The sequence below is a fragment of the Microcebus murinus genome, chromosome 12, assembly GCF_040939455.1.
Source record: "Microcebus murinus isolate Inina chromosome 12, M.murinus_Inina_mat1.0, whole genome shotgun sequence".
NCBI lineage: Eukaryota > Metazoa > Chordata > Mammalia > Primates > Cheirogaleidae > Microcebus > Microcebus murinus.
Genome location: NC_134115.1, coordinates 93666594 through 93676881, shown reverse-complemented (window position 1 = coordinate 93676881; position 10288 = coordinate 93666594). Strand labels below are relative to the sequence as shown.

The window sequence follows — 10288 nt, the reverse complement described above, 5'->3', positions numbered from 1 at the left end:
AATAAAATAGGAGGCCGGGCGCTGTGGCTCACGCCTGTAATCCTAGCTCTTGGGAGGCCGAGGCGGGCGGATTGCTCAAGGTCAGGAGTTCAAAACCAGCCTGAGCAAGAGCGAGACCCCGTCTCTACTATAAATAGAAAGAAATTAATTGGCCAACTGATATATATATAAAAAATTAGCCGGGCATGGTGGCGCATGCCTGTAGTCCCAGCTACTCGGGAGGCTGAGGCAGAAGGATCACTCAAGCCCAGGAGTTTGAGGTTGCTGTGAGCTAGGCTGACGCCACGGCACTCACTCTAGCCTGGACAACAAAGTGAGACTCTGTCTCAAAAAAAAAAAAAATAAAATAAAATAAAATAAAATAAGATAAGATAAAATAAAATAAACCGAATGCCTGTAAGTGCATGAGTCATCAGCTGCAGTGAGACCCCCGCACATCGCTGGAATGGCCAAAACGCAAAAGACAGACGACCAGGTGTGGGGAGAACTTGCTGTGACTGCAGTTCCCCGTGAGTTGCTGGTAGAAATAGAAAATGCTACAATCACTTTGGAAAGCAATTTGGCACTTTCTTCCAAAGGTAAACATATACCTAGCATATGACTCACCCTTTTCACTCCCCGGTCTTTACTCAAGAGAAATAAAAACCTATGTCCACACAGATACCTGCACATACTGTCTGCATCTGTAGTCGCCCCAAACAGGAACGAAACCAAAGTGTCTGTCAACAGGTGACAGGATAAACAGTTGTGGCTTATTAACAATGCCATGCTACTCAGCAATAAAAAGCATGAGCAGGCCGGGCGCTGTGGCTCACGCCTGTAATCCTAGCTCTTGGGAGGCCGAGGCGGGCGGATTGCTCAAGGTCAGGAGTTCAAAACCAGCCTGAGCAAGAGTGAGACCCCGTCTCTACTATAAATACAAAGAAATTAATTGGCCAACTGATATATATATAAAAAATTAGCCGGGCATGGTGGCGCATGCCTGTAGTCCCGGCTACCCGGGAGGCTGAGGCAGAAGGATCACTCGAGCCCAGGAGTTTGAGGTTGCTGTGAGCTAGGCTGACGCCACGGCACTCACTCTAGCCTGGGCAACAAAGTGAGACTCTGTCTCAAAAAAAAAAAAAAAAAAAAAAAAAGCATGAGCAATTTGACACGTACAACAACATAGATTAAAAATACCACTTCATGCAAATGCAGCCAGCCATAAAAGGACATGTGTCATATGAGTGTATTTGCACCAAATGCTAAGCAGGCAGATCAGCGGTTGCCGGGCATGAGGGAACTTCATGGGGTGAGGGACCTGTGTATCTTGTTTGGGGTGGTGGTCATGTGTGTATACACTGTGTTCAAAGCTCAGCAAACTGTATACCTAAAATGGGTGCATTTTATTGGATGTAAATTATACCTCCGATGAAGTTGATTTAAAAAGTTCTCAAAAGTGGAACAATTTCTTCCAAATTGAAGGAAAATTATTTCCGCTTATATTTCCCTACAACCAAACTATCAACTACAAAAATGGAAAAGAATAATTTTAAGACTTGTAAATTTCAAATTTTACGTCCCGCGTTCTTTTGTTTCAGGAAGCTATAAGTGGTAAATAGTTCCATGGTCATAGGATTTAGAAACGTTGGAGGTAAAGGCGGGGCAGGGTGGCTCACGCCTGTAATCCCAGCACTCTGGGAGGCCAAGGTGGGAGCAGCCTGAGCAAGATGGAGACCCCGTCTCTACTAAAAACAAACAAAAATTAGCCAGGCATGGTGGCATGAGCCTGGAGTCCCAGTTACTTGGGAGGCCAAGGCAGGAGGATCCCCTGAGCCCAGGAATTTGAGGTTTATGGCTGCAGTGAGCTGTGGTGACACCACTGCACTCTAGTGTGTGTGTGGCGGGGAGAACAGAGGTAGACTCTGTCTCAAAAAAAAACCAAAGAAACGCAGTGATCTCCTGGTGCTCCTTCCAGCGGGGTTCATTTCGGCCTCCTGTGGGAAGAGGGTGCTTAGTGGGAAGAGGTCACCGGGAGGCCGGGTGACTCTGAGGGTCTACGGGAGCAAGGGGGGGTGAGCAGGGAGGAGCAGACGGTCGGCCCTCCTCCTGGAGCCGGGCTTGCAGAGGCTGGGGCTGTGTCCGGCATTGCCTGCGGGGCGGGCGCGGGCCGTATATGACAAGACACAGGCGAGGGGCAAGCGGGCGGGTGAGGGGCAGGGGAGCCATCAGATTTCCTGCTGCTGCTTTCCAGGAAAACCAAACTGCCGCCTGCTCCGTCCCTCGATCTTGCTCCTGATGGCGCTGGTCCTCGTCCTCCTTGGGTAAGAGACGCCTGACCGTCACTCACGCTCCGCCTGGGCAGCGGGCTCGTGTCCCCCACCCTGCACAGATGAGGGACCTGGGGCTGGGAGGGCGAGTCACTCGCCACCCCTGCGTGGCCGGGAGAGGGGCGGGCCAGCCCGGGCCCTGAGCTGTGGGCCCCCAGAGGCAGCAGGTCCTAAACCAGAGGGGGTCACGGGCCAGCTCTGCGGGGTGTCCGTGGACACGGCCAGGGGACAGTCCCTGGGGGGCTGGGGGCTGCACTGGCTGCACACAGGGCTCCTCGGCAGCTGCCGCAGGTGCTCGCATGCAGAGCACTGTCGCCACGGAGCCCCTCCTGGCTGGGGCGTGTGAGTGTCCTGGGCTGTGCAGAGGAGGTGCTGGCCGTGCGGAGGGAGGGAGGGACAGCGGGCTCGCTGCTGTGTCCTCAGTGGCTGCCTGGGGCGCACTCCCTTCCGCCAGCTACGGGATCCTGAGCCCCGGAGGAGGCCGCATGCTGGGGAGCCTGGGAGCCGGGTGAGTAGGGCCGAAGGAGGGGAGGGGCCCTCTGTGCTGGCATCGGGTGGGGTAGCGGCTCTGGGGGCTTCTGCCCGTCCCAGGCCTCAGGTCCGGGCCACACTGGCTGTGCCCAGGCCCGCCCGCTCCACCTGTCAGCAGGTTCCAGGTCCCTGGGCTGCGTCTGTCCCACCTGCCCTGGTCCGGCCGCCCTCCTCTCCACCTGCCCCACCCCCACTCACTTCACACGAGGTAGAATGATCTTTCCGGAACATACCTTTGGACACCCTCCGTGGTCTGGTCCTCCGTGGTCTGGTCCTCCGTGGTCTGGTCCCCACGCCCCCTCGCCAGAGGCAGACTCCAGCCTCCGCGGGTCCCTGCCCTCTGCTGGGACAACTCCTGTCAGTCCCACGTGTCAGAACATGGTCTCCCCATCGTGATGGGGGCGTCACCACACTTGCCACTGTCCCTCCCTGGGGTGCGGCCTCCTGTCTTCGCTGACTGGGCGCAGCTGGGCATTTCTCCCTGGGCCTCCGGCAGTCTCAGGTAGACGGCGGCTGGAGTTGAGTCACCACGCAGACCCCACGTTTCTGGCGGTGCGTGCTGGTTCTCCACCGAGACACCCACCCGGGCTCTGCATGTGGCCTGGACTTCTGCTCGCTCCGCTGGCACTTTCAAGACCAGCGACCCAGGAGAGACGGGACGGGAGTCGCATTGCCTTAGAGAACCTGGATTCAGAAGTCTCCCATCAGCACTTGTGCCACGTTCTATTTCTTAGAAGGATCGAAAATCAGAACCCACCTCTTTTTCTTTTTTTTTTTGAGACAGAGTCTCATTTTGTTGCTAAGCTAGAGTAAGTGCCGTGGCGTCAGCCTCGATCACAGCAACCTCCCACTCCTGGGTTCAAGCGATCCTCCTGCCTCAGCCTCCCAGGTAGCTGGGACTACAAGCATGCGCCACCATGCCCGGCTAATTTTTTCTATATATACTAGTTGGCCAATTAATTTCTTTTTATTTATAGTAGAGACAGGGTCTCGCTCTTGCTCAGGCAGTTTACGAACTTCTGACCTCGAGCAATCTGCCCGCCTCCGCCTCCCAGAGTGCTAGGATGACAGGCGTGAGCCACTGTGCCCAGCCCAGAACCTACCTCTTGATAGGAGGCGGCCTCAGGATTTGCACACGTGTTCTGGGACCTCCACGCTGCCCAGGCTCAGCTGCGGGCAGACCGTGGCCTGCAGCGTCTGACGGTGCAGCCCTGGCCAGCGCCCCCGGGACAGCTCGCTGTACCTGTCACAGGCGGGTCCCCTCCACACCTCAGGCCACCACTGCGCACCTGTCCCTTCTGCCAGGACCCCCACCTGTGTCCTGAATTCTGCCCCTGGAATAAACCCCATCTCCTGTGTTCTCATCCCATAGCACGGCTGTCAGAGAACCCGACAGGCTGCAAGTGGTCACGCTGTCCAGGTACAGTGTCTTCGCTGGTGTCTGTGCGCGTGTGGGCGGGGGTGCGTGGGGGCCGGCACGCGTCCTCTTTCCCCCCACGGAGAATGGCTGCTCCTTTCCCAGTCTCCGCTCTGACTTTTTTTCAGTGGCGTTAAGCACATCATGTTCTGCAACCATCACCACCCGTCCATCTCCAGAACTTTCCATCTTACGAAATGGAACTCCGTCCCCATGAAACACCAACTCCTCTACCCCCTCCCCCACCCCTACCCCTCCCCCTGCCCCTGGCACCTGCTGTTCTGTGGGCTGGTGCCCAGTGTGGCTGCGCTGGCTGCCTGGTGCCCGTGGGATTGCACAGTCTAGTGACCGACTGCAGGCACTGATCTTAGCGTGCTCACAGCTCGTCCATGTGTAGCCTGTGTCAGAATGTCCTTCCTTTTTAACCACTTTGGTACCAGCGTCGACTGTAGTCGACAGCCACAGGTGAACGCCCACGTCAACTTTAGCGACAGCCGTGCTTGGCGCCACCGCTGGGGCCGGCCCTGTGACAGCAGAGAGGCGGGGTTGCCCTCCCGCTTCCCGGACGGGAAGGCTGGGCCCTGCGGTCACCAGCCGTGGGGGCAGAGCAGCTGCAGGCTCAGGTGGACGGTCCCTGAGGGCTTTCCCTGGGAGGGACGGGGACAGCGCCCACGCCCCGCCTCCTCTCCCCGTCAGTGAGTTAAAACATGACCGACCGGGAGGCCGTCCCCAGCCTGGAGCCCAGTGGAGGGCCGTGCGCCCGAGGTCACTGGGCTCCCTGGCGGTTTGCAAGTCCCCGGGGAGGACGGACGGGGGCTGACACAGGGCTGGGGCCCACGGGACCTTCACCAAACCCACGCCCGCGTTCTGTGCTCGCAGGAAGGCCTACCCGCAGCCGAAGGCGCTGACGCCCCCGTGAGTGAACTTCCTGACGCTGGGGACGACGCTCACAGCCGTGTCCTCGGTCTCGGTCCCCGTCCAGCTCGCTCTGCTGGGCCTTTGCTCTGAGGTTTCTGGGTCTGGCCTGGGAGGCCCCCACGGCACTGCCTCTCCTGTCCTGCCCCTTGACCCGCGAGCCTCCCTTCTCGCCTTGTGGCCCAGCGGGGTCTATTGTCCGGGAAAAGGCTGGACATGACCAGCCCGGCTGCCGGCTGGACCTGTTTCCCAGCAAATAGTGCCAGTCCTTCTCGCAGGGGTGTCGGAGGCCCTGGGTGGGGTGGCCGAGCGCCAGGGTCAGCATGGGTGGCCCCTGTCTCTCCCTGTGCAGTCGGACAGACGTCCTGGTCCTGACCCCCTGGCTGGCTCCCATCGTCTGGGAGGGGACGTTCAACAGTGACATCCTCAATGTGCAGTTCCAGCTCCAGAACACCACCGTTGGATTAACTGTGTTTGCCATCAAAAAGTAAGTAGGCGAGCGCTCGGGCCGCCAGAGTCCGTCCCTGTGTTCAGGAGAGAAAGGGGCGCCAGCCTCGCCCGCCCGCAGGGTAGACAGTAAAGGTCCTCGGCTGGGCATCCTACTGAGCTCTCCCCGGCTCACCGGGTGACCAAGCCCTTCCCTGGAGCTGCTGTCGCCGCCGCTGGCACCTCTAGCGCTGTGCGCCCCTGTGTACCTGTGGCCACCCCCAGCTGGGCAGGCAGCAGCCACGCCCCACTCCATACCTGGCTCCAGGTGGGTCCCTTTCACTGAGCAGCGATGGCAGGAGGGGGACACCTGTGTGCTCTCCTTGACCCTATGGCCACAGGATGCTGGCAGAGCTGTGGCCTCACCTTTGTGCTCACATGCGGGGTGGGGGGCAGGGGAGGCAGAGCACCTGCCCCCAGACCCCCGGAGAGGTAGCTGACCGTGAGCCTGGGGACTCTGGGTCAGGCCGCCTCACAGGTAGCTGGCAGGGCAGCCACGGGTGCGCAGCCTGACTCTCGGAGCTGTGGGGAGCCAGGCCAGAGACATGGCTGCCCCGGGGACTGCTCTGGGGTGCGGAGGGAAGCCGAGCTTGCAGGTGGAAGGGGCCGCGTCCTTCCCCCCCAGGCTCTGCCTCCTGGGCCTTGGCAGCCCCGGCGACTGGTTCCCATTCGGGAGAGGAGAGCACCTGACTTGCCGGACCGGGAAGGGCCAGGGGGCAGCCCAGGAATTCCTATTCCAGTTCCTAGGGACAAAGGGCTGGAGAGCCCCAGGGGGCTCCGTCAGGACACCATCTCGCCATTGCATCTGGCCGTCTGTCTCCCCTCTGGGCCCCCAGCTGGTCCCCACGTCCCCAGCACCCTAGGAGAGAAGCAGCCCTGCCCAGTCGAGCCTCGAGCCGGCAGCCACATCCTCAGTGGCCACGACTGGGCTCACACCCATCATGCCCAGAGCTGGCGCTGAGTTCTCTCAGCCACTCTGCATCTGTGCCCCGAAGGCCACGGTGCCTGCACTGCCGTGGGGACGGATGTGCAGGGAGCTAGGCGGGGATAAGCAGCCACGGTGCCTGGGCTAGACTCTCTGCTGTTGGGGGGCACAGCACCCTTGCGGGACGGTGGGGGAGCCCCTGTCCCCATGGTGGAGGGCACACGGCCCTGGGAGGCCCCAAGGAGGGCCCAGCCATGGAGGCAGTTGGAGAAACTTCCTGAGGTCAGAGGAGACGCCTGCCCTGGGCCCAGAAGCTTTGACCCTTGGTTGGATTCAAGTTCTGAGGCCTGCACTGCCCGCCCTCCCCTCCCCTTCTCCTTTCTGGGGTCCCCACTGTGCCAGATCTGGTCCTGAGCCATGGAAGGGTCAGCAGTGACCCCCGACTTAAGACTATGAACACTTTACTAGGCACCTGCCGGCAAAGCACCTGAGGCCTCCCAGAGGAAGGTCCAGGGTGTAGAGACAGGTGTCGGGGCCGCGAGAGCCACTTACAGTGAGGGGGCAGGAGGCCGGGCCTGGCTGGGTCCAACCAGCTCTGCCCAGCGTCCCAAGGGAGCTGTGTGCCCAGGGGTTGTTCAGCGGGGGAGGATGGCGGGGGTGGGCCTTTGCCCCAGGAGGGGGCACATGCAGGGGGTCGCCCCCAGCCCAGCTCCAGCTCTGCTGCCTGCGGATCCCAGCGAGGTTCCAGGCTCCCAAGGCGCGGCTCTCCCGCCTCAGACGGGTGCGGGGTCCCTCGGGGGTCCCTCCGTCCCTGGGAGTAGAGGAGCAGGACGCGGGCGCGGGGCGCTGTGCACCTGCCGCTCTGGACCGGGCAGCAGAGACGCCGGGGGCGGGGCCTGGCCGGTGCGGGCGGCCTCCCCCAGCCCCGCCCCCGCCCGCCTCGCCCCGCAGGTACGTGGTCTTCCTGAAGCTGTTCCTGGAGACGGCGGAGAAGCACTTCATGGCGGGGCACCGCGTCATCTACTACGTGTTCACCGACCGGCCGGACGCGGTGCCGCGCGTGGCGCTCGGGCCGGGCCGGCGGCTGCAGGTGCTGCGCGCGCGGCCCTTCGCGCGCTGGCAGGACGTGTCCATGCAGCGCATGCAGATGCTCAGCGAGGCCGCTGAGCAGGGCTTCCTGCGCGAGGTGGACTACCTGGTGTGCGCCGACGTGGACATGCAGTTCCACGACCACGTGGGCGTGGAGATCCTGTCGCCGCTCTTCGGCACCCTGCACCCCGGCTTCTACGGGCGTCCCCGCGAAGCCTTCACCTACGAGCGCCGGCCGCAGTCCCAGGCCCACATCCCCTGGGACGAGGGCGACTTTTACTACTCGGGCGCCTTCTTCGGGGGGTCGGTGCCCGAGGTGCAGCGGCTCACCAAGGCCTGCCACCAGGCCATGCTGGCCGACCGCGCCAACGGCATCGAGGCGGTGTGGCAGGACGAGAGCCACCTGAACAAGTACCTGCTGTACCACAAGCCCACCAAGGTGCTGTCCCCCGAGTACATGTGGGACCAGCAGCTGCTGGGCTGGCCCTCGGTCCTGCGGAAGCTGAGGTTCGTGGCGGTGTCCAAGAACCACCCGGAGATCCGGAAGTCTGAATCTGGGGGCCAGCCTGCCGGCTCTCGGGAGGGCTCCCCGGAGGGCGCAGGACGGGCTGGCCGGGCCGTGGGAAACTAGAACAGGTTTCAGGGGAAAGGATCCAACTCTGCTCCCTTTTTCTTTCCTGCTGGGAGAAATCGCTGAAGCCTAACCCCCAGCCCACCCTCCAATTCAGGCCGACAAGACATAGCACCACACCCCAGAGACCACAGACACAGGCAGATACAGGCACAGACACGCACGCACACACACACACACACACACTCACTCACTCACTCACTCTTAAGCTGCCCCAGTTCAGGGCCTTGGGCTTCAGTTCCCTGCAGGTCCTGCGTGTCCCAAGGCAACCCCAGCTCGGATGGGGCCAGGGGTCTCAGCCCCTCCCGACAGAGGCAGAAGTCTCCTCCAGAGTCAGGAAGGAGCCCCCAGGACACACAGTCTCGGGGGGCCTGCGTTCCAAGATGCCGGGGCACGTCTTGAGCTTTAGGCTTTGGGCAAAATACCTTCACCTTCTTGAAGGCTCCCATCCGTACCCTACCAGCCACCTGCTCCCCTCAGGGTTCCCCTAGCCTGGCTCAGCTCAGGACGGCCTCGAGCCTGACCCCTGGTGTTCCAGCCAGACACCCTGGTCCTCCGTGACTCCCCTGCAAGGCCCATCGGAAAGCTGCCCGCAAGCGCTGCCCGCTGTGCCTGCCCAGACGTTCTTGATCAGCCTCATTTCTACCAGCCTGGCCCAGGCCAGCGCCGGTTTTGCCCGGACGGTGGGACCAGCCTCCCCTGGTCGCCCTGCTTGCATGCTGGGCCCCCCAGTCCATGCATCCTCTTCAGCGGGAGGGGTCCTGTGAATGCCCCTCTGCTGGGATCCCTGTGGGGGACCCCAGGCCCCCTGGAGGAAAAGTGTTTCCAGTGGCCCCTCCCACTTCCAGTCCTCATTCCCCCTCAGGGATGGACCGTGGTTGGACGGGGCTGAAAGCTCAGACTCTAGGGGCTCTTTAAGGGAAAGAATAAAACATTAGCTATAATCCTAGCACTTTGGGAGGCGGAGCAAGAGCAAGACCCTTGTGTGGATCCCTGTAACCACCCTGCAATCAGGTTCAGGCTGTCCCTGCACAGAAGCCTCCCGAGCTGCTCCAGGTGTCATCACACCGCCCTCCCGCCCCACATCTGTCCCTCTCTGGCTTTGCCCTTTTGAGAATGTTAGATAAGGCTGGGCACGGTAGCTCACACCTGTAATCCCAGCACTCTGGGAGGCCAAGGCAGGAGGATTGCTTGAGCTCAGGAGTTCGAGACTAGCCCGAGCAAGAGTGAGACCCCCATCTCTACTAAAAATAGAAAGAAATTAACCAAACAACTAAAAATAGAAAAAAATCAGCCTAGCTCACAGCAACCTCAATCTCCTGGGCTCAAGTGATCCTCCTGCCTCAGCCTCCCAAGTAACTTGGACTACAAGCATGCACCACCATGCCTGGCTAGTTTTTTGTATATATATTTTTAGTTGGTCAATTAATTTCTTTCTATTTTTAGTAGAGATGGTTTCGAACTCCTGACCTTGAGCAACCAACCATGGTGGTGCATGCCTGTAGTCCCAGCTACCCAGGAGGCTGAGGAAGGAGAATCTTGCTTGAGCCCAGGAGTTTGAGGTTGCTGTGAGCTAGGCTGACGCTACGGCACTCTAGCCTGGGCAACAGAGTGAGACTCTTGGCACCCCCCCCCCAAAAAAAATGTTATATAAATGGGGTCATGCAGTATGTGGACTCCTGCAATTGTGTGCATCAATACTTAATTCCTTCACATCACTGACCAGTGTTCCATGGTCTGCATGTGCCAGTTTGTTGACCGTTCAACTGTTAAAGGACACTGTCTACTGGTACAACTTCTACCCAGTGTTGTATTGGCAGTTTTAGTCTGGACGATAATGCAAGTAAAACAAAACACATCCAGACTGGGAAGGAAGAAATTTGCAGATGACATGATGTTATATATGGAAAACTCTAACTAATCCAGGAAGAATACCGTTTTCCAGGTCACATGAGTTAAGCAAAGTGAAACCAATCCAAATATCC

The 10288-nt window shown here is 59.9% G+C and overlaps 1 protein-coding gene across 1 annotated transcript; it reads left to right on the top strand.

The window, feature by feature from the left end:
- Positions 1-445: 445 nt before the first annotated feature.
- On the top strand, positions 446-8303 carry LOC105880740 (histo-blood group ABO system transferase-like). The gene is made up of 7 exons (XM_076008451.1): positions 446-509; positions 2234-2303; positions 2764-2817; positions 4213-4260; positions 5137-5172; positions 5525-5659; positions 7535-8303. The coding sequence occupies exons 1-7, from the start codon at positions 446-448 to the stop codon at positions 8301-8303; spliced, it is 1176 nt and encodes a 391-aa protein (XP_075864566.1).
- The last annotated feature ends 1985 nt before the right edge of the window (positions 8304-10288 follow it).

Bases quoted from the DNA above. Each gene is read 5' to 3' on its own strand.
- LOC105880740 (XM_076008451.1), top strand. From the start codon at position 446: ATGGCCAAAACGCAAAAGACAGACGACCAGGTGTGGGGAGAACTTGCT. The intron at 510-2,233 runs GTGAGTTGCTGG...GCTGCTTTCCAG, and splicing joins TGCTGTGACTGCAGTTCCCC to GAAAACCAAACTGCCGCCTG. The intron at 5,173-5,524 runs GTGAGTGAACTT...CTCCCTGTGCAG, and splicing joins CCGAAGGCGCTGACGCCCCC to TCGGACAGACGTCCTGGTCC.